This window comes from Osmerus eperlanus, chromosome 14, assembly GCF_963692335.1.
Source record: "Osmerus eperlanus chromosome 14, fOsmEpe2.1, whole genome shotgun sequence".
Classification (NCBI taxonomy): domain Eukaryota; kingdom Metazoa; phylum Chordata; class Actinopteri; order Osmeriformes; family Osmeridae; genus Osmerus; species Osmerus eperlanus.
This window is the reverse complement of record NC_085031.1, coordinates 11,664,260-11,683,684: the sequence shown is the minus strand read 5'-3', so window position 1 is coordinate 11,683,684 and position 19,425 is coordinate 11,664,260. Positions and strand designations below refer to the sequence as shown.

The 19,425-nt window shown below is 42.6% G+C and overlaps 2 protein-coding genes across 2 annotated transcripts; both read right to left on the bottom strand.

The window, feature by feature from the left end:
* Positions 1–11,266: 11,266 nt before the first annotated feature.
* Positions 11,267–12,990, bottom strand: hmx4 (H6 family homeobox 4). Its single transcript, XM_062478071.1, has 2 exons — positions 12,637–12,990; positions 11,267–12,460 (listed from the first exon to the last, which is right to left on the bottom strand). Exons 1-2 carry the CDS (start codon positions 12,854–12,856, stop codon positions 11,913–11,915), a joined length of 768 nt encoding a protein of 255 aa, XP_062334055.1. The 5' UTR covers positions 12,857–12,990; the 3' UTR covers positions 11,267–11,912.
* A 1,973-nt stretch (positions 12,991–14,963) lies between these two features.
* hmx1 (H6 family homeobox 1) lies at positions 14,964–17,560 on the bottom strand. The gene is made up of 2 exons (XM_062478063.1): positions 16,820–17,560; positions 14,964–15,865 (listed from the first exon to the last, which is right to left on the bottom strand). Exons 1-2 carry the CDS (start codon positions 17,109–17,111, stop codon positions 15,246–15,248), a joined length of 912 nt encoding a protein of 303 aa, XP_062334047.1. The 5' UTR covers positions 17,112–17,560; the 3' UTR covers positions 14,964–15,245.
* Between the last annotated feature and the right edge of the window lie 1,865 nt (positions 17,561–19,425).

The window sequence follows — 19,425 nt, the reverse complement described above, 5'->3', positions numbered from 1 at the left end:
TGGCTCCTATCCAGGGTTAGACTCAGACTAGGATTATCTGTCAATGATGATCCTGTTTAATAAAAGAAACACACAAGAAAACTTCTGTTTGTAGAAAGGAAAAAATGGCCACGGTGCGACGAGCAGAATTCTCCTGGTGACTTTTACCTGGGTGTACGTTTGAGGTGAGACACAGTGAGACTTTTTGGATGTACAACGTGAACTTTTGAAAAGATTGTTTCTTTGTTGAATGTGTGAGTGGTTTGTAGGTTACCCATGTGCTTCTCGTGGCTTGGTGATTGGGGTCTTTGTACTCCACTATGTGTGTGTGTGTTGGGGGAAGGAGGGGGTGTGCGGGCTACACATTTCCACAGTTGTTAACAACATTTAATCAAAGCCCAATCAAAATGGCCACTTTTATTCTATCTGTCCCGGAGGTAGAGTATGTCTGTCGTTGCTGTCCGAGGTGAAATCTGTTGACAGACAAGCAAAGAGAAGTTTCTGGACCCTCTTATCTGAGATCTAACCTCAGATCTCCGCGTTTGAAGAGTAGGAGCGAGTTCTGCAAGGGGCCTCTCGAATACAAATAGGCTGTCCGTAGTTTTTAGGACAGAACCCCCAGCACATTGGAGCTTTGGGCTGCCTCTCTTTCTATATCATTTGTCGCCATTGTGTCGCCAAAAATGTCATAATGTTTTACACTTTCATCAGGTAATTCATTGGCACAAATACTAAATGCCTTCATGTGAGCCCAGCTAATGGTTTGCATGTGGGAATAATCAGTTGCAGGATAAACTTACAGATCCATATGCACACAACTCCAAAGTATCAATCATGACACCTAAAAGAGCTATATTGATTACCAATACCCATCCATAAATCACTATCCATACACACGCACACACACCAATACTGTATTTCTCAGATCTATTGCATTTCCAAAACAAGATGAATCTTTCTAATAAATCTAGTGGACATGACATGAGGAGGGATGAGAAAATGAAGTCACCCTTTTGCCTGTCTGAAACCTGATACGCATGTAGGACAGATTGATAGTGATGTAGCCACTGAAATAGTGTACAACCAATAGAAGGCACACTCACTGAAGCCAATGGCATTTTTTTTCTGTTTCTATTATGCCATAAAAGTCTGTATAGATGTTTGTTTTATTTGATTTAGTATATGATTGTAATTGTTTGAATCAGTTAATGGTCATGATGGTGATTATTATTATTATTTTTGGCATTTTCCTCTGATGGTGATAGTTTGAGTGTCTTAAACAGAGGGGATAACATGCAGCAAATGACCCGGGCTGGAATCAATCCCAGGTTGCACTGTTAAGTCCTGAGCCCATGTGATACTCTTTCTTACCCGGTTTGCAACCGGAATGCCCCAGATTATTTTATTTTAAGCTTGCAAATAAACAGATACTTATCTAAAGATCAACACCCAGCACCTACCCGATTTTCACTGATTCCCTTTAATGCATTTTCTGTCTTTTGGAGACGCTGGTTCTACATTTCAGTAAATGGACACCGTGAGCAGGGGCCATGGCCAGAGGGCAGATATGAAAACAGTGTACCAATAAGTGCATTTTGGGGTATATGTCTTCTTTATTTTATTTATTCATTTATTTCCGAACTTCTTCTGCAATATTGATTAATCCGACAGGATGGGATAAAAAAAAAAAAAAAAAGCTTTTTACAATCGCAAAGGCGAGAGAAACACCTTGTGGTTCCTTCAGGTGAAATACGAAAAGGCTTTAGAGAGGGATCTCTCTTGCACACATACACATTTACTCTCTCACTCTTTAACCTTTTCTTTTTGCCTCTCGATTCCTCTCCCTCTCTCTTTACTTTTCCTACCCTCTCTCTCTCTCTCTCTCTCTCTCTCTCTCTCTCTCTCTCTCTCTCTCTCTCTCTCTCTCTCTCTCTCTCTCTCTCTCTCTCTCTCTCTCTTTTTCTCTCATATATATCTAAAAACCCCTTGAGGCATGTCTGTACACACCGACAACACTGTTCTCAAACCATCAACACAACAAGGTCCGCACAATAAATGTATCACATCTAATATTTATCTGTCCCTCTCGACTCCAAAACTCCAGACTGCCAAATTCAACTGAGTACCTCAATTTACTTTATTCAGATGGAGAATGTGTCCATCAACCATGATATTCCTATTGATTTACAGTAAAACTTGGTCTTGACTGCACGAGTGTTAGGTAAATGTCCAACCTCATTTATTTTTGAATGGGGTTTTTCATTACAGATATCTAAACTTCCATTCACGATATCCACAGCTAATTTATGACAGGTTTCAGATATCTACAATTTAATTTGGACAATTCATAATTCTAGTTCAAGATCAATTGAATTACCCTAAATTCAATATATCCACATTGTCCATTTTAGATATCTTAAATTAAGTTTGAACTTGTCCCTTGAACTAGAATGACATTGTAGATATCTTGTGAACTGGAATTTTGACCTGTTAATTGTACAGATATCATTAATTAGAGTTTTGACTCTGTGAAATGACGTTACAGATATATGTAGTGCCATACTCACCTATGTAAGTGGTTTTTGAATAAATATAAACAAAAACTCTGTGAAAGTGTTTTTGCTCTTTCTGTTTCTCACTGTCTTTCTTTCTGTCTCTTTCAGTGTTTCACTTTCTCTTTCTACCTCTGCCCCCCCCCCACCCCCCACATATGCGCTCTGCCCTGCATTGCTGCCTGATAATCACTCTTTAATAAGCAATAATTCATAGCTCACTCCTCGCCCTGTCACCACAGATGAAGGAAGCTTGGCAGAGCCCTTCCCCAGGCATGGAGGCCTAGTCTCATTAAATGTGCATTAAGACATAAAAAGACACATACAGACACACTGGCACTCACATTCAGAAAGACACATTGACACAAGGAGTCAAAGACATACAGCAATATATACACACACTCACACACAAACACGAAGGCTGTTAGCTCCTTTGAATATAGTTCTCTTAGCGTTTAATATGACTCACAGACTATAACACACTGAAACTCGCCTGGTTTCATTACTGAGGGTAGCTGAGGCTCTGAGTGTATGAAAGTATGGAGCGCCACAACCTGGTTCACTCTCTCTCTCTCTCTCTCTCTCTCTCTCTCTGTCTCTTTTTCTCTCTTTCTCCTTCAGACAGATCAGGTCCTTCACCACCTCGCTGTATGACTGCTTGTGGCTCTTTTGTGTGCAAACATGTCAGACTGACTGTACCCTCCTGCTCTGTCTAGACCAGAGTGAAGTGCTAATATATTGTACTACTATACTACAGCTATCCTATAGTGCTACTATGCTTTGCGGCTATATCTGTTCTATGAAGTCTCGTAATCTTAGAGTTTCGTGTTATCTTATCGTGTAATTGTCCCACAGCGGAAATGAAAGTGAGTGTGTTAAATGTGCCAAGAGTAAAGTGTGTAGAGTAGGGTAGTTTGCCATTACATTAAGTGTTACACAAGTACTGTCTTTTTTGTTGGCATTTGCCAAAGCTGTGTTGTCTAAACATGCCACAAACTGAAACATCAGGGCACGAGACTGGGGATCAAAGTCTTTATTCTAAGTGGGACCATTTGAAATAGACTGTCACCTTCTGTACTGCATGAAAGTTTAATCTCACTTTACAAAAGAGAAAAATCATGAATAGTTAACAGGCATCAGGCCATAGATAATCCAGAGGTTGTAGAGAGCGTGGGAGAGGGGGTGAGATGGGGGTAGGGAGGAGACAAATAGAGAAAGGAGGAGGAGAAGGGTGGTATAAAAACATGGTCAAGGCAGACAGAACTGTTGCTCTGTAATGTAATGTCAACAAAAGCACAGATGGAGAGAGACACCACCGAGGCCTACTACTGTATGCAAAATCTTCAGTACAATATAGATTAATATGGTTTCTAAAAGTTATCTCCTGCTATGTGAAATAGTGCTAATATCATAATTGCACGCACTTGTACGTACGCACTGACACGTATGTACGCACGCACTTACACATACATTTACGTATGCACGCTGAAACCAAACCTGTCACACACACACACAGTGTGCCGCAAAGCCAGTGGTGGTGGAGACTTGCTGCCGTCTCCCTGTTCTGGCTGGAGTCTCTGATCTGAACGGAGTGGACAGGCGAGGGCGACCGGCCCCAGAGTCATGTAAAATGCAGAAGAATAGAGAGGCAGAGAGAGGGAACACACACAGCATACTCAGACACACACTCGGCAACGCACAGCATACTCCCAAAGTCCCACATCTCTATCTGCATTTACAAGGAGAATCATTGCGAAGCCTAGAAATGCGTTCAAGTTGGTACGTACAGCCGCTTGATTGTAGTGTAGTATTTTGGACTGATTTCCGAAGAGCTCACTGAAGTCTGTCCGTCAAAAGTTGATCACTTTCTATCGCTGCACCATTATATTGTGGAACCCCCCCAACACACAAGTACACAGTACGCACGCACACATCTACATGCACGCAGACACACGCCCCTCCATTCAGACTGGAGCACTTAAAGTAAAAGCTGCCCAACAAACTCTTACTCTTACTAAATATTTTCTTGGAGGCAGGTATTGTGTGTGCGGCCAGAGCGCCTTTCCTCCTCTCTAAGTAGGGAAAGCGCCAGCAGTGCAGCGGTGCAGCGGTGCAGCGGTGCGGAGGTGCAGAGGCCACAGAGAACGCTTAAGTAAGGAGCATTCTTCTCTCCCTGCTGGCGGGCGGAGAGGGATTGGGGTTAGGGAGGGGGGTGTGTGTGTTGGGGGGGGGGGACGGACTAGCAGACTGTGTTCATGTCAGTAGAGCTATGTTCATGTCAGTTCTGTAGTCTGTTTTGTCTACATTTAATTTGTGCCTCCTGCTCATTGGTCAGTTTAACAGATGTGTAGCTGCAGCGGTGGTTCTTAAACTCAAGATGATTCTCTGTGGATGCAGCATACTCCAGGGTTGTGGTGGAGGAATATATATTGTATTTATTCTTTTGTTTGTACCTTTTTTCTACTGTGTTTTCGTTAGCACACTATAAAAAGATGTTCAGATCAATGCATCGCACACAATAATTCATATAGCCTACACCATCACAGAATTGTGCATGGTTCTTTTCGCATACTTGCAACACAAACACAGAGTATTGTATCTGATTTCTGGTAATGATCCCCCCCCCCCAAAAAGGCAACTTTCAGAGCTCTCCTCAGGCCATTTTACCACTCCTGGGAACACACTTGTTTGCTGTTCTTTTTTTACCTCCCCTCTCCTCCGCCTGCACTAAAATGCTTGTTCACCTAAAGCGCCTTGTTTATTGGTCGATTGTTTTGTTTCTTCAGGAACAATGTGTTCTCTCTCTCTGTGGTTGTGTGGTTTTATCTTTGCCCTCTATGAGACCACAACTGACTCGAATGGAAAATTCCTTCCATGACATCCCAATAGACCCTACTGAAGTGTACCAATGTGACATCACATTAGCTGCAGCTCAGACATGAAGAGACAACAAAATATCTGTTTTTATTATTTCTCCTTTGATTCTGAGAAAAAAAGTTCAGCTTTGGATTGCGGAATGTTCTATGCACTAAGCGGTTCTCAACCCTGTTCCTCAGACCTCCCCCCCCCCCCCCCCCCCCTGAACCTTTAGAGCAATGACACAATGACAATTCCGTGTTTTTGGGTTGACATTTTTTGGAGGATATCAGAAAATTCTTCTGTACGGTGGCCTCCCACCCTTCATTTCTCCAATGGGAATGTTGCTCAGAGCGTATCATAACACCGTGGCCAGTTATTTTTGTGTCAATGGACAGCCGGAGCAGCTGTTCTGAGGGTCCAATATTGCCGCGGATGGGTTTACATTGGAGTTAGTTGAAGGCCCAATACGTCTCATACTGACGCCAAAGGTTACCTTGTGCGCCTGCATCAGACACACAGGGCCGTGACAAAGCGCTCGGTACTTGACGACTTGGGAATGAGAACGGGTTGAAACTGTTCCTTTTTTAGAGTTTCTGAATGACATCACAATAAAGAACTTGGCTTTCATTTATGACCTCACAATCCATTTGAAAACCACTTCAAAATGTCCCCCCAAATGAAGCATTTCCTTAACACTATTTGAAGTCCATTGGGGGTTCTACTTGCGTTGTAGTTCTGTTTGTCAGACCTCAGGAGACATGGAATTTACCATGCAGTATTTAGCCTCGCCCACTCCCCCCCCCCACCCCACCACCATGGACCTTGCACCATAAATATTTCACCGCCTCAATCTATATTCATTATAAAACACATGCCACGATGCTTGGAGCGCGTAGCCGCGCGGATCCCGTGCCCGCCGTTATTTATTCATCTGATTTATTGATGCTTTCTTCTCTTTCCTGAGGGCGAGCGTCGGGGTCGCGCCGCAGCCCGGCCTGATTGCGAGGGCTATTAGTGAGCACTTAGAGGCTCCTCTGGCCCGGGGCCGGAGGGGAGCAGGGGCCTCCAGAGATCAGCCTGCTCCGGGGCTACACACACACACACACACACACACACACACACACACACACAGCAGCGGCAAGAGAGCGAGATGGAGGGAAGAGGAGAGACGGAAGAGAAGTGGGTAAGTGATAGACAAAGAGGAAGGACAGAGAGGTGGAACGAAAGGGGAACGAGATATAAGAAAGAGGGGGAGATGAGGCAGACAGAAGAAGTTGATGGGAAAAGAGAAGGGAAAGAGCAGATAACGGAATGAGAGAGGAGAGAACGATGATGAGAGGATGTTAGCAGGTGGCTTCTCCTTTCAAGGTATTAAGTGGGTTGCGTTTGAGAGAGATTGCTCATGTCTCTTCTAACCCTCTTACCAGCCTACGGCCAGGTGGCATTGACAGTTTAAACCGTGCCAGCGTAGTGTCCCAGGCCTCCCTAGGGTTCATATGTCTGCAGGTCACCTCCTCTCTGCCCACACAAGCTTCTCACGGTGTATATGTCTGGTCGTTCGCATCCTCTAACAGAAGACCATGGTGTGTGTATGTGTGTCTGATGTGTGTTTGTGTGTGTCTGATATGAGTTCATCTTTGTTTGCTTGCTTGAGTGGTGTAGAGCATAAGGCCTTCATTTGGCTAGACACAGTTGATATCCTTTGGTTTGTTCATTGTACTCTGCGTGTGTGTGTACTGTGAAGTATGATAGACAAGAGAAAATCAATGGAGGCCAAAAAGGACAGTAACATAAGACTAATGGGTAGAGAAACTGTGGACTAGAGACACACACACACACACACACACACACATAACAGTGCCCCAGAATACACACATCTTGAGAGAACAGGAGGAAAGGAAGGACGAATAGAGAGCAGAGAAAGGATGGAAGAGGAGAGAGAGGAGATAAAAGGGGGAGTATTTCTGACAACTTATCTATCGTTAATGGACGTGTATCGACGTGTCTGTGTGAAACCGCAGTGAATATTCCATGTCTGCCCCCCTCCCTTGCCACACACACACACTTTCCCAGTGTGTGTGTGGCATTGAGTCTGTGGTGTTACAGATAAGTGTTGCTGTCCCCTAGGCCATGATACTCTCACCCAAGTCCCTCTCTCTCTCCCTCTCTCTTTCCCTTCCACTCCCTATCCGTCCATCCCTAACCATTGGTTGATCAATAATGTGTTTTCAGCCTGACATTAATGGCACATTATCTTGACGTGTGTAAGAGGGACAGGATGTATGGGACAAGCTGGAGAGGCAAGCCGTTTAATTGATACACACCTATTGGTGTGTGCCTGCTCGTGTGTATGTGTGTGTGTGGGGGGGGGGGGGGGGGGGGGGGGTGCGGGTGCCTGTGCAGTGGTTTGTCATACACATCCAAAATCCCTGAAAAGCAGTCCACTTCTAGATATTTGATCAGGTAGATGTGTCTGACGAATTCTCTCAGACCCTTTTTACTTGGAACATTCCCCTCATCCAAAAAAGCTATGTAGTTGCTAGTGTTACAATCAATGTAACAATAGTACCTGATCAATTATGTATGACAAGAACTGTGTTTACAAAGGGTTTCAGTGTGTTGCGTTCTAAAATGTGTGTCACTGTTGGTCATTTTTCAGTCCCATATTAATGGAATGGGTGAGGTCATGTTGATTTTGACAGCTCTGGCCAGACTGGATGAATTAATCAGACACTTACACCGCACACACACACACACACACACACACACACACACACACACACACACACACACACACACACACATGCTGACACTCACACGCAGCCTTGAAATACACTCAACTCATTCTACACCTCCAAGTGCTATCTCATTCTCTCTCTCCAGCTTTCTCTCCTGTGACTCATGTCAAACACCACTTTAGCATATTCTTGTCCCGCTCCCTCCATCACTTCTCCATCCATCCTCGTTGTCTCTCACTCTGGTTTTTCAGAGGGGAGGGGTTATCCCCCCTGGCCTCCTTTCAATTTCCTCAAGCACCATGCATTATAGAGGGATGCACAGGTCCACTAAATGAGACAATCAATAGCCCATCAGCCTCTCTTTGGGGGTGTATCGGACACACACACACACACACATCGGTACCTTTTGTCGGTCTCTCTCGTATTTCAGCTCTAACTAATAGCCAAGTTGTTTACCTTGTAATGTGCTCTGTCATGTAGTTCTGGTTTCAAATGTCCCTCAGGATAGGGTAGTTCTTCTGGATATACACACTCCCACACAGACACACAGGTAGGTACACAGGGACACACACACCACAAGGACAACCCCTCTTTTTTTTTTCTCCAATTCATAATAATTTTGAATTCAGACTTGAAAACTTTCTATGCCTCAGACTCACCTAAATATCAGAGGTGACTGTATATTCCATTGTTAGGGATGATGACCTCTGTCAAGGGACTCATTGGGGTCAACAGAGGTCAAATTAATGGAAGGGCTGGCTGAGGGGGGCCCCCGTTCAGTCACGCAGAAAATAGTGCGCACACACACACACACACTCACACATCATACTCCCTAGTTACTGTGATTCACTCTGACAGTCCCCTTTCTCAAACATATACACACAACATACAGGCAAACCATCCTTCTTTCAAACCCAAACACACACCCACACATTGTTTTGTTAGCAGTCTGTGGACATGCACACGTTGGTCCTCCCTGCCGCTTCCAGGCTAGACCCGCTCTGTATAGAAGCACTGCCCCATGCAGAAACACAGGCATGGCAGTGGGTATCCACACACAAACAGATTTGACTGAACACACACACTATGCCTCGACATCGCTCTATTTCTCTCTCTGTGGGTGTAGAGGGGCTTTTCTATGGAATGTAGCCATCTCTTCTCACACACACACACACACACACACACAGACTTAAGCTTCAGTGCACACACTCCTGTGATATGCTTTGACAGGGGGGTCAGTGTGTGTGGGGGGGGGAGAAGTAGAAAAGTTAGAAATGAACTGGATTGGAGGAATGGAAAGGTAGTAAGAGGTCTGGGGCAGGGAACACCAAAACTAGTGAGAATGCAAATGTAATTATTTAGCTAAATTACTCTGTGTATATTATCCTATTTTAAATGTAAGTATGTTGAATTATTAAAACATAATGATATTGCAACAGTATATTGCAAATTAAGCTGACAGTTACCGGTCGACTTACCTTGGACAGTATATATTTCATAGAATGAAAGTAGATAGAATATCAGTGGCCACACCTCTTCATCTGTGACCTGCCAATAGCATGCTCCATTTGGCTGCCCAACCCCAGGGCATTGTGGGTAGACAGTGTTGTTATGGTCTTGCATGAGCTGTACTTGCAGAACTCTAGGAAACAAGACGGCATGGTAGCCATAACACCCTTCTTTTTTCCTTAACCCTTGCTGCCTTCGGGTCACAGTGACTCGAAGCATCGTTGTTCTGCAACAACTTTACCCAATACAAAAACAAATAAAAAGCATTTTCTTTCAACCTTCGCGCTGTGGGATGTGTGAGACAGCCCGACGGTTAAAAGAAAATGCTTCACTTTAGGTAAAGTTGTCGCAACACGTGGGGTCACAATGACTGAAGGGCCGAATGACCCGAAGATAACACAAGGTGTGCATATGTACACATACATATAATCACACACTCACACAAACATACATAAATATGCACTATGCACACAAGGTGGACAAGAAGCAGGGAAGGAAATAAATGATTAGGAGGTAGAAAAGAAGGTGGTAGAAGATGAAAAGAGGATAGTGTGATGAGGTTGTATGAGAGAGCAACTCAATCTATAACCTGTCGTCTGGTAGAGAGGCAAAGTGCACTTTGGGTCAAGTGGGAGCAAAGTAAGGAACAGGTTATATTACACACACACACAAGGATAGAGTGAAACACCATTAAGCAACATAAGTCTTCTTTCAAAGTATTGTAGTGGATCCTACTAGGCAGGTTGCAGAGAATTACAAGTTAATTGCTTGTGAGAACATGACAGCACAGCAAGTGAGACGGTGGAGGAAGAAAGGAGATCACAAAACTGAGGTTAAGCTGTGAGAATGTCTGGTGATCAGTGAGATCTGTGTCTTGTGGAAAGGTGCCTATGCGCTAATGATCCGCGAGAGCCTTCGCTAGCGGCCACGGTTCTCCATCTGTTTGCTGTTTCTGCACGTGGAGATGGGCAGACCCTATGTAGGTCACGGTGCTAATGGTGGATGACGTGGCTAAAGGCGTTTGAATTGTCCACACGGACGATATCCATTAACCAAATATAGATTTCCAGCTAAATAAAACGGATGCTCCTTTTTCTCGTTGATTACTGGATAAGGGTTAGGGTTAATATTATGTGTTTAAGGTGTGCCCCTAATGGCCCACGCTATTATAATATACAGTACACAATATTGAAAACATTGTAAATAGGCCTAAGTATAAGTGCTGAACTTTTTACATTATAAGCCCCCTATTAATGCATTGTGTAATAAAAGTCGCAAGAATAGCCTCTCTGCCACTCTCTTGGTAATTCGTGCAAGCTGGCCCTTGGACCTCGTACTCGTTTTATTTAGGCCGAGGAACAGCTCTAACTCCCATTCCAAGTTTGTGATTTGTGCCCTGTCGAAGTGTTGTATCAAATGCAGCATGTGGACTTTTTATCCCAAAACAAACGTGCACGCCATGACACACAGTCACCAGCGATAAGCAGATTTACATTTTTTGGTTCATGAAGTTTTGGATTAATGTTCATGCAGTATAAAAAAATAGTAGGCAATGTGTAGGCTACTATTTCATAATATTAAGAAACTGTTCCCTGTAAAGCAAATGTTAATTATTTGTAGTAACTCGTAAGGAATCGTTTTTAATGTCAATTTCAGTAAATACTGTAAATAGTGTAACCAGGAAATTAGGTTAAATGAGAACGGTATAGGCTATAGGCTTCTACTGGAAATAAAACCTTAAACATGCGTAACACATACAATAAAATATCAATTACATTCATTGACGCATATGAATACATAGCCTGTTAGTTAATTGAAAATTGTATATGATACAGTAAATGCATGCAACTATAAATCTATCTTTGGCGTATTTGTATCTGCTTGAAATGTTGTATAATAAAAATAATAATCATAATAATATATTGTTCATATTCTTAACATTATTTTAATACGGTAACTGTATCATAAGCCTTGGCCAATACTAAATAATCAGCTAAAATTATAGGCCTATCTCCATTATGATAACCTGTAAATATAGCCCATCAAGTTTAGTGGCGTATCAAAGTCGTTAATCAATAGATAATAAATAATAAATAATATCAGAATGGGTTTATTATTGTGATATGTATGCTAGTTGGTCCTCTATTTCTTCTTGGGATATTCCAAGCCTAATTCGGTTGCATGGCTCCGAAAAATTAACACCAATAGCCTAATAAATGCTTAAATTGGCAAATTAATATCACGTTAAGTGTCCTCTTCTCTGACAAGCATACGATCATACGTCGCCTTCGAAAAGGCTGAAGTACTTGCTGGCATTTGAGAAGCATAGGTAAGGCGTGCTACTCCCCGGGTAGACTATAGGCAGGGGCATTGGCAACAAGCACCGTCCCATGAGGTTATTCTCTTTGTACAGGGCTGGGAGCTGCACCACTGGTTTCCCTGGGTCGGAGAAATCACTATTGGGTCCGTCAAGTTCCGTAGAAATCTGCCTTTTCAATTTATTCCTTCGGTTCTGAAACCAAATTTTTACCTGCGTCTCGGTGAGCTGGAGAGAGCTCGCGAGGCAGGCGCGCTCTGCGCTGCTGAGATACCGTTTCATATCGAACGTAGATTCCAACTGGAAGATTTGTCGCTTTGAGAAGATGGTGCGCGTTTTCTTTTTTGTGACAATTTTGTTCTTTTTGCTGGGCCCTTTGCGGACCGTCATGGTGAGACAGTCGTCACAGCTGTCTCCGCTCTCGAAGCCGGTGTCTGTCATCTTCAACGTGTCTTCTTGGTTGATGATGACGGCGTCTGTTGTTCCGTTGCAGTCGGTGACTGGCTCTGAAATTGGGAAATCCGCATTTCATCACGTCTGATTTGGTTGCTTTATAACAGCTATATTAATATTAAGCTAATGATAGCCATTTAACAAATCTACACATGCATAGCCTACAGTCGGTTATCCCATTTATGTCACATGTGCTTGGTTATGCTGTTTATAATAGGCTAATGCCTACCGGCTTCATGCAGTCTCTTCTCGGGGTCTTGTATCCGTTGAACTCCACTGTCATCGTAGCGGTGATAAAAATAATCGTCTTTACGCACTTCAGTGTCATTTTGAAATCTGGCGGAGAGACGGTTGTCCAAGTTCCTGCCGCTTGTCTTGAGGTTAAGGATATGATCTATGGTGAATTTTAGTGAGGCAGCGGGTCGGCATGGTGAGTCCACTTTGTTCATATTCTTCAAGATGCGAGGTAATTTTTTTTCTTCCAGCCTGGAATGTGAAACCTACGCCTCGCTGTAGATGTGAAAACTCTAGTAACGTCTTGGTACTCCAAACACCATTGCTCCGCGAACTGATGAGGCACTGCAAGCTCGCAACGCCTCTGCCTTGCGCTGATACTCCATGGACCGGATGGAACGTCGTTTGTCTTCATCCATTGGTCAAAAGGAGCTTGAGGGCCAATTACAGAAGGGGGTGGGGAGGAGAGGATTTTTTCTTTTCTTTTTTACCCTCATGCAGTTTGCTGAGACATCTGGCCTTTTTTTAAACTTTGATTTGAAATTAAGAATTTAAATATTAATAGTCCAAGTGCATTTGAGGAATATGTTGCTCGAACACTTTTCAATTATTATTAATGTGTATGCATAGGCCTATATACATTTTATTCATGCTTGGGAGCCTAAAATTCCACAAGCTGCAACAAAATAAGTTTGACCAAATGCGTCAATATGTAAAGTTGTATGGAAGTCATTAATTCAATCTCATGCTCCTGGGGAAAATGACGCATTCACGTTGCTCTTAAAAAAAAGAAGTTAAAATAGCGTTTAAGAGTTCCTAACTAAGTTGATAAAAGGCCTACTTTAACCTACTTTTTATTATCCTAAATAATTTAAGCCTAGCTTATATTAGGATATAATAAGACTAAGTTATAGCATTAACATGAAATCCTTAGATTGAAAGTTATATGAACACATTTTACTCAGAACTTGCCTCATGGGCAATATTAATCATAGCCTACGCTATACATAAAGTGCTGTGAGATCATTTAAATTGTGTGGGCCAAAAGGGCTATTTAAAATAAAGCTTGCAAATGTTTTACCTATATTATATCGGTTAATATCAAATCAAATAAAAATGAATTTGTATAGCCCTTTTTACACGCAAGCATGTCGGGCTTCACATACGCCCATAGAACTGCCCCTCAACCAACCTAAACCCTCAAGGGTTAGGGTTATTATATAGCTGAAATGGTTTAGCGAAATGGTTTTAGGACTATGTATATCTAAGGCTCCCTTCTTTTCCGAAACAAACCTAAAAGTCACATAGCCTGAACCTAACCTATGTTGTGACCTGAACATTTCATTGTTGTAATGTTGTTTACATGGCTGCCGAAATCTACATATTTACGATATTATGTGAAGTCCGATTGAAACATCTCTATTATTAGTTATGTATTTTGTTTGTAATATTCATACTTAAAAAATCGATAACTATTTTGATTTCTTTAAGCGTTCTTTAAGTGTTTCATCAGAAAGCAATCTGCATTGGTTAGGCCTGCATGCGCTGAAGTAGGCAAACTCACTTAAATGTCTAAATATAGGTGATGCCAAACCTTATATTGACTTAAATGTGACCACAGGGACAGTATGGTGTTATGCAATAGCATTATAAGCAATAGGGAGACAGTTTATTCCAGCTAGCTCTGTCCCAATGAATCTATGATGCCTTAAATGGAAGTGTTAAAGATAAGGCCTCTGTTGTATAAATGCACAAAACCTACTGTAAATACCTGAGGCTGAGCTTTTGCAGGTTGCAACACACTATTGTGCATTTGCAAATGCAAAAGGTTAACGTCAGTGTAGTAAATATATGCTTCTAAGTCAGTCTTAGATCTGCATGTTCAGGAACTTCATGCATTATAAGCTAAAACCTTATGAGAACTAGAATATGCAAGAAGTTTACAACCTTTGATGTATCCTGATGTTCGACAATGCATGGTCTTATATGCTGTAGGCCTATACAGAACGCAAGGCTATGCCGAAATGTTGTAGCATTTATACCTTTTGTATTGTTGAACATGTGCTCTATTATTACGTAAGCTCTAATTGTTCAAACACACTGGCTTTGTTTCTGCAACGAGGTAAACATAAAAAATTATTCCGTTACAAGCTCATGCAATTCTTGGATTTTTTTATGGTCCTTTTGACACAATTTGACTTAATTTCAAGGGAGAGACAGTACACTCAATTTCTGTGATTGATTTTATTTACCTATGTGGAAAAGTGACAACATTGGAAAATTGTGGCTTTGAATATAAAAGTCTTTGCAAAAATAAGTGTGTATTCAAACATATCGAAAATTGTTGGCCTTCCCTGCCCCTCCATGGCCCCCGCATGCGTACAACACTAGGCTATATTCTGTGCTGTGACAAGTAAATTAGATACTTTGAAGAAAACTTAACATACATAAATAATCAGTTAGTTATTGTGATGTCAAATGTAGTTTTTTTTCTTTGGGTGCAGTAGATATGTAGCCTATTTACTGCGGCCATTTGATTTATTGCACGATTCGATAATAGAATAATTATATGAACAAAAATCTATGAACAATGTCTCTTAAAATTCATACGAAGCCGGTCATTTGGGACCGTAGCATACTCATTGAATGAGCGAAGGAGGACAGTGGGTAATTCATTGAATTCGAGAATCCCATAAGAGGTGATGAGATCTGGGGCATGCTGACGTTGAAGCCCAGAGTCGGAGGCGTGGAGCTTTCGTGGTAGAGAATTGGAACCCTGACAATCAGTTGGGTCGAATGGGAAACATTGGCGGCCTCGAGGTCCGCAGCCAATTGTCTCTTCCACTTGTTCCGTCGGTTCTGGAACCATATTTTGACTTGTGTTTCCGTCAGGTGTAATGAGGTGGCAAGGCCTGCTCTCTCAGAGCTGCTGAGATACCGCTTCACGTCGAATGTGGACTCCAGCTGAAATACCTGACTTCGACTAAACACGGTCCTGGTCTTCTTTTTCCTTGCCGAATTCGGATCCAACGGGGTGTCTTGGTCCGACCTCTCATCATAACCATTTGGCGTCTCGTCGTTATCGTCGGTTAGGCTACTGTTGCCAATTCTACGGTCAGTTTCGTCGCTCCCATCTGTTGGTTCGGATACGGCCGGGGAATCTCTGTCGCTGGTTGATATGGAGCAACAATGGTCGTCTGAGCTCCTGGTCTCGTCTTTAGGACCTGGATGAAAATAAACACAAAGAAGCATAATGAGTAATGATATCTGTTTAAACGCATTGGTAGCAAATCGTATGCTATAATTAGGTCAAATAATTGGGCTGTGGATGGTATTGGCAAATGAGAGCCTTTGAAGAGGCCTGTTTGAGATTAGGAACGAAAGAGTAGGGAATGGCAAAGTATGGCGACCAATGAGTGCACCTGACATGCGTAAAGTGAGTGTTAACCTATTTGGCAACAGTTTTGGGCCACACAACTGTTATAACACAACTTAACAACATTATGTCTTGGACATATTATTATGGTCTAAAATGTCCTTTCCTGCCCAGGCAGTATTGTCTTGTGCAGGCTTGAGTTGTCCTGAACAGTATAACAGTCTTGTCTCCTCCAGAGCCTTCTCATTTGTTTACCAGTCGAAGCCCTTGTCCCTTTCGCCCCGCGGGGTTAACGAATCGGACAAACCAATTGCACTCTTTAGCCTCCTAACGAGTTTAGAAAGCACACTGGTGGATGAGCAGAAAATAACGGGGTGGCGCCCTGGCTCCAGCACTCCTCGCTGCATTAGTTGGTTTTACTTAATGAAGCACGAATCTGAATTTGCCAGCGCGTAATTACTTCCGTGGCTGTGACAGTAGTGCGAAGAAATGCTCAGCAGGCTAGTCCAACGAGAGAAGTATCTACCTACAGTATAGTGCGTACACAGTTATTAAATTACATCGACGTTAGACGTTGATGTGCTATTGAGTTCAACAGTGGCGTTTACATAGGCTAATAGGCTATTAATCAAATTAAGCTTTGGTGTATAGCATTTATTTAACACAACCTTGTTTTGTGCGGTTGTAAATCACTTCAAACCCGGGTGGTGCCTCTGCTAAAACCGTTGTTTATTTACATGGGATTAGATAAAGCACTGTACAAACAGCTTGATCTTCTCAGACATGCAGTAGGCCTACTTACTTCTAGATCTTCCCAGAGGTTTCATCTTCAAGGCATCCGTTTCTCGATACCATTCCAACGATGAGTCTCGAGGATCTGCGTAGTAGCCAGCGGGTGCTTGACCGCTCACCAGCCTACCGTGGTCGGCTATCACTTGGCTGGAGCATACCCTTGCGTCACCACTCTCTCCGGCAATAGAATCCCTGCCGATGTCGGTAGACTCAGTTCTCGTCGAGCCAAGCAGATTTTCGATGAAAAAAGACGAGCCTCTCGAGGCCGTTGCAGTCTGGTTATCTATCGGCTTGTTATGCATATTTTACTTTAGAAATAGGCCAATGTCTCTAAAGCTTTCCCGATCCCTTGTCCGAAGTTCCCTCTGCAAACCTTGTTTACGCAGAACGAAAAAGTCCCCTTTTTCGTGCGTCCCGGCCAAAGCTCCGAAATGCCATTTCAAACAGCAGTACTTCTCCGTGATAAAAACTTCTGTCCGAAAAGAATTGGGAGAACCGTGGCGCCGGAACGAAGCAGACCGGGACGTAGTAGTCTAAAGAGAGACGTGAGTCCAGTTAAACGCTTAACAAGCCGAGGGCATCCAGTGATTGGACAAGCACAACGGCAAATGGGTTTACTCAAGGAGAGGGGGAATTACTCTGAATCTCCCCTGCGTGCGATGCAGTTCGTGTGTGACAGAGATTGAGTATACGTACAGTACGTACGTGCACGCCTGAGTATATCAACGCGCGCGCCTCCAGGGCAAAAAGCATCCCCTGTCAGTGCTGCGCATTTATTTGGGTCAATTAGGGTGCAAATCAAAGTACAGATACGGCGGCGGCGTGCATCAGAGGGGTTGGGTTCCGCACTACAGCTAGAAAGGGAAGCGCTCACGGTGGACACACAATACACCACCGCCCATTGGCTAGCCAAGAGTGTGCTGTATGTGGCCAGTCATCCTTGTTCACGTGGGGGAGGGGGGGGGGGCACTCAATAACATCAGTTCAGACGATAAAGTCATGTGTCCCCTTTTATGCACTCACTATACGCTCGTCCATGGCCGGAAGAAAGTAAGATGTCATTGTTTTTTTCACCATTATATTTGTTTGTGATATAGCCTACTTGAAGTTTAACCGTTGACCGTGGACCGTTATTAATAAGACAGGCCTAATTCAGTAGTAAGTTCAACAATTGAACCGTGATAGGTATTCCAGTTTGAGTTAAAATAGATATGAGTATTTTAACTTTCAGTATAACCTAGGGGTTATGCCTACGTTTTTATGAACTTCTTGTCTATAATCACTGCCATGTGACATTTGTTGTCGTAGTTGGCCAAGTTGGCTGAGCGCTAATACTCTGACAAGCAAATGCAATCGTTCTTTTTAGTAGGCCTACACAAAGTTATGCTTCTTAAAGTGCTTAAAAAAGTGGATATTTGCAGCTGCATGCTGCATATTGTGAAAATAGGCAATCGAAAAATAAGGGTTAAATAATAATTTATCAAGTGCGTTACAGTGTCTACACACGGTTTACCCATGGTTTGTATTCAATATATTTTGCGAATAGCTCTCTTCACAATTTAAGATGAAATGGAAAATCGAGGCATTTATTACCTTTGAGTCAACGTTATTGACCTTTTTATAGGTAGGCTTACTACCGTTGCTCCTGTACTTTCCCCGCGGTCAGACTTACCCTTTGACAAGGAATCAGGATAACATAATGGACAGGAATGAACGTTGACGTGACCCTTTGACTGCAGAGGTCACGCACCTGTGTCCCACTCAAAAGCGTAATTGTGCGTTTGGTAATTTGTTCACTTTTTGTTAGTTTATTCGCTTCAGAAGGACATTTTGATTTAACATCAATGTAAATATAGTAGACTGTATAAACCTGTATTTATGTGCATACCTCTGAAACAGTATGTGTTGCACGCCTCAACAAATCTATTGCACGAATCAACATGCAGTAACGTATAATTTGAATGCATGAGATTCTCGATAAACGACATAATGATCTTAAATTCAGGCCAATAGTATCCTAATATTTGTGACTACAGATGGTGAATATTTGTTCACAAGAAAATCTCTAAAACGTTTTTTTATCTCCTTGAACGTAGTTGTATGCTACAGCCAGGAGGAAATGTTGAAAACATTTAGCTCCTATTTTAATATTTTACCTAAATCAAAAAACATCACAGTTAAAACAATTAAAGTCTTATTGTTTTGTAAGTCCAGGTGTAGCATGATCACATGAAGGAGAAAACAACATAAAAAGTATATTTGGCATTAAAACACCATAAACAAGTAAGCAAGTAGGCCTTCAATCTGAAAATCTTAAAGCATAAGAATATCAAGCACTTTGTTTTATAATTGCTGATATTCATAACAATTGTGTCAATCATAGAATGTTTGTCCATCTGAGGATGGTACACACATGTATATCTGGTACTCTGAGTATGCGTGTGTCGTATGCAGGAGTACTTGGCTCACATGTCTCTGTGTATGCATGGTCTCTTCGATGTAGCACCCCTGGGCCTTTGCTCCCAGGGCACACAGGCGGGCCCCTGGAAGCCTCCTTCTCTCACCCCTGATCCTCATCCACACTGGCATGCCCTTTAGAGGGACAGACACACAGAT

What these genes read in the sequence shown, in the direction of transcription:
- hmx4 (XM_062478071.1), bottom strand. Translation starts at nt 12,856, where the DNA reads ATGAACAAAGTGGACTCACCATGCCGACCCGCTGCCTCACTAAAATTC. An exon ending in GAAGAGACTGCATGAAGCCG is followed by an intron (nt 12,461 to 12,636) that starts GTAGGCATTAGC and finishes TCCCAATTTCAG; the next exon opens with AGCCAGTCACCGACTGCAAC.
- hmx1 (XM_062478063.1), bottom strand. Translation starts at nt 17,111, where the DNA reads ATGCATAACAAGCCGATAGATAACCAGACTGCAACGGCCTCGAGAGGC. An exon ending in ACCTCTGGGAAGATCTAGAA is followed by an intron (nt 15,866 to 16,819) that starts GTAAGTAGGCCT and finishes ATTTTCATCCAG; the next exon opens with GTCCTAAAGACGAGACCAGG.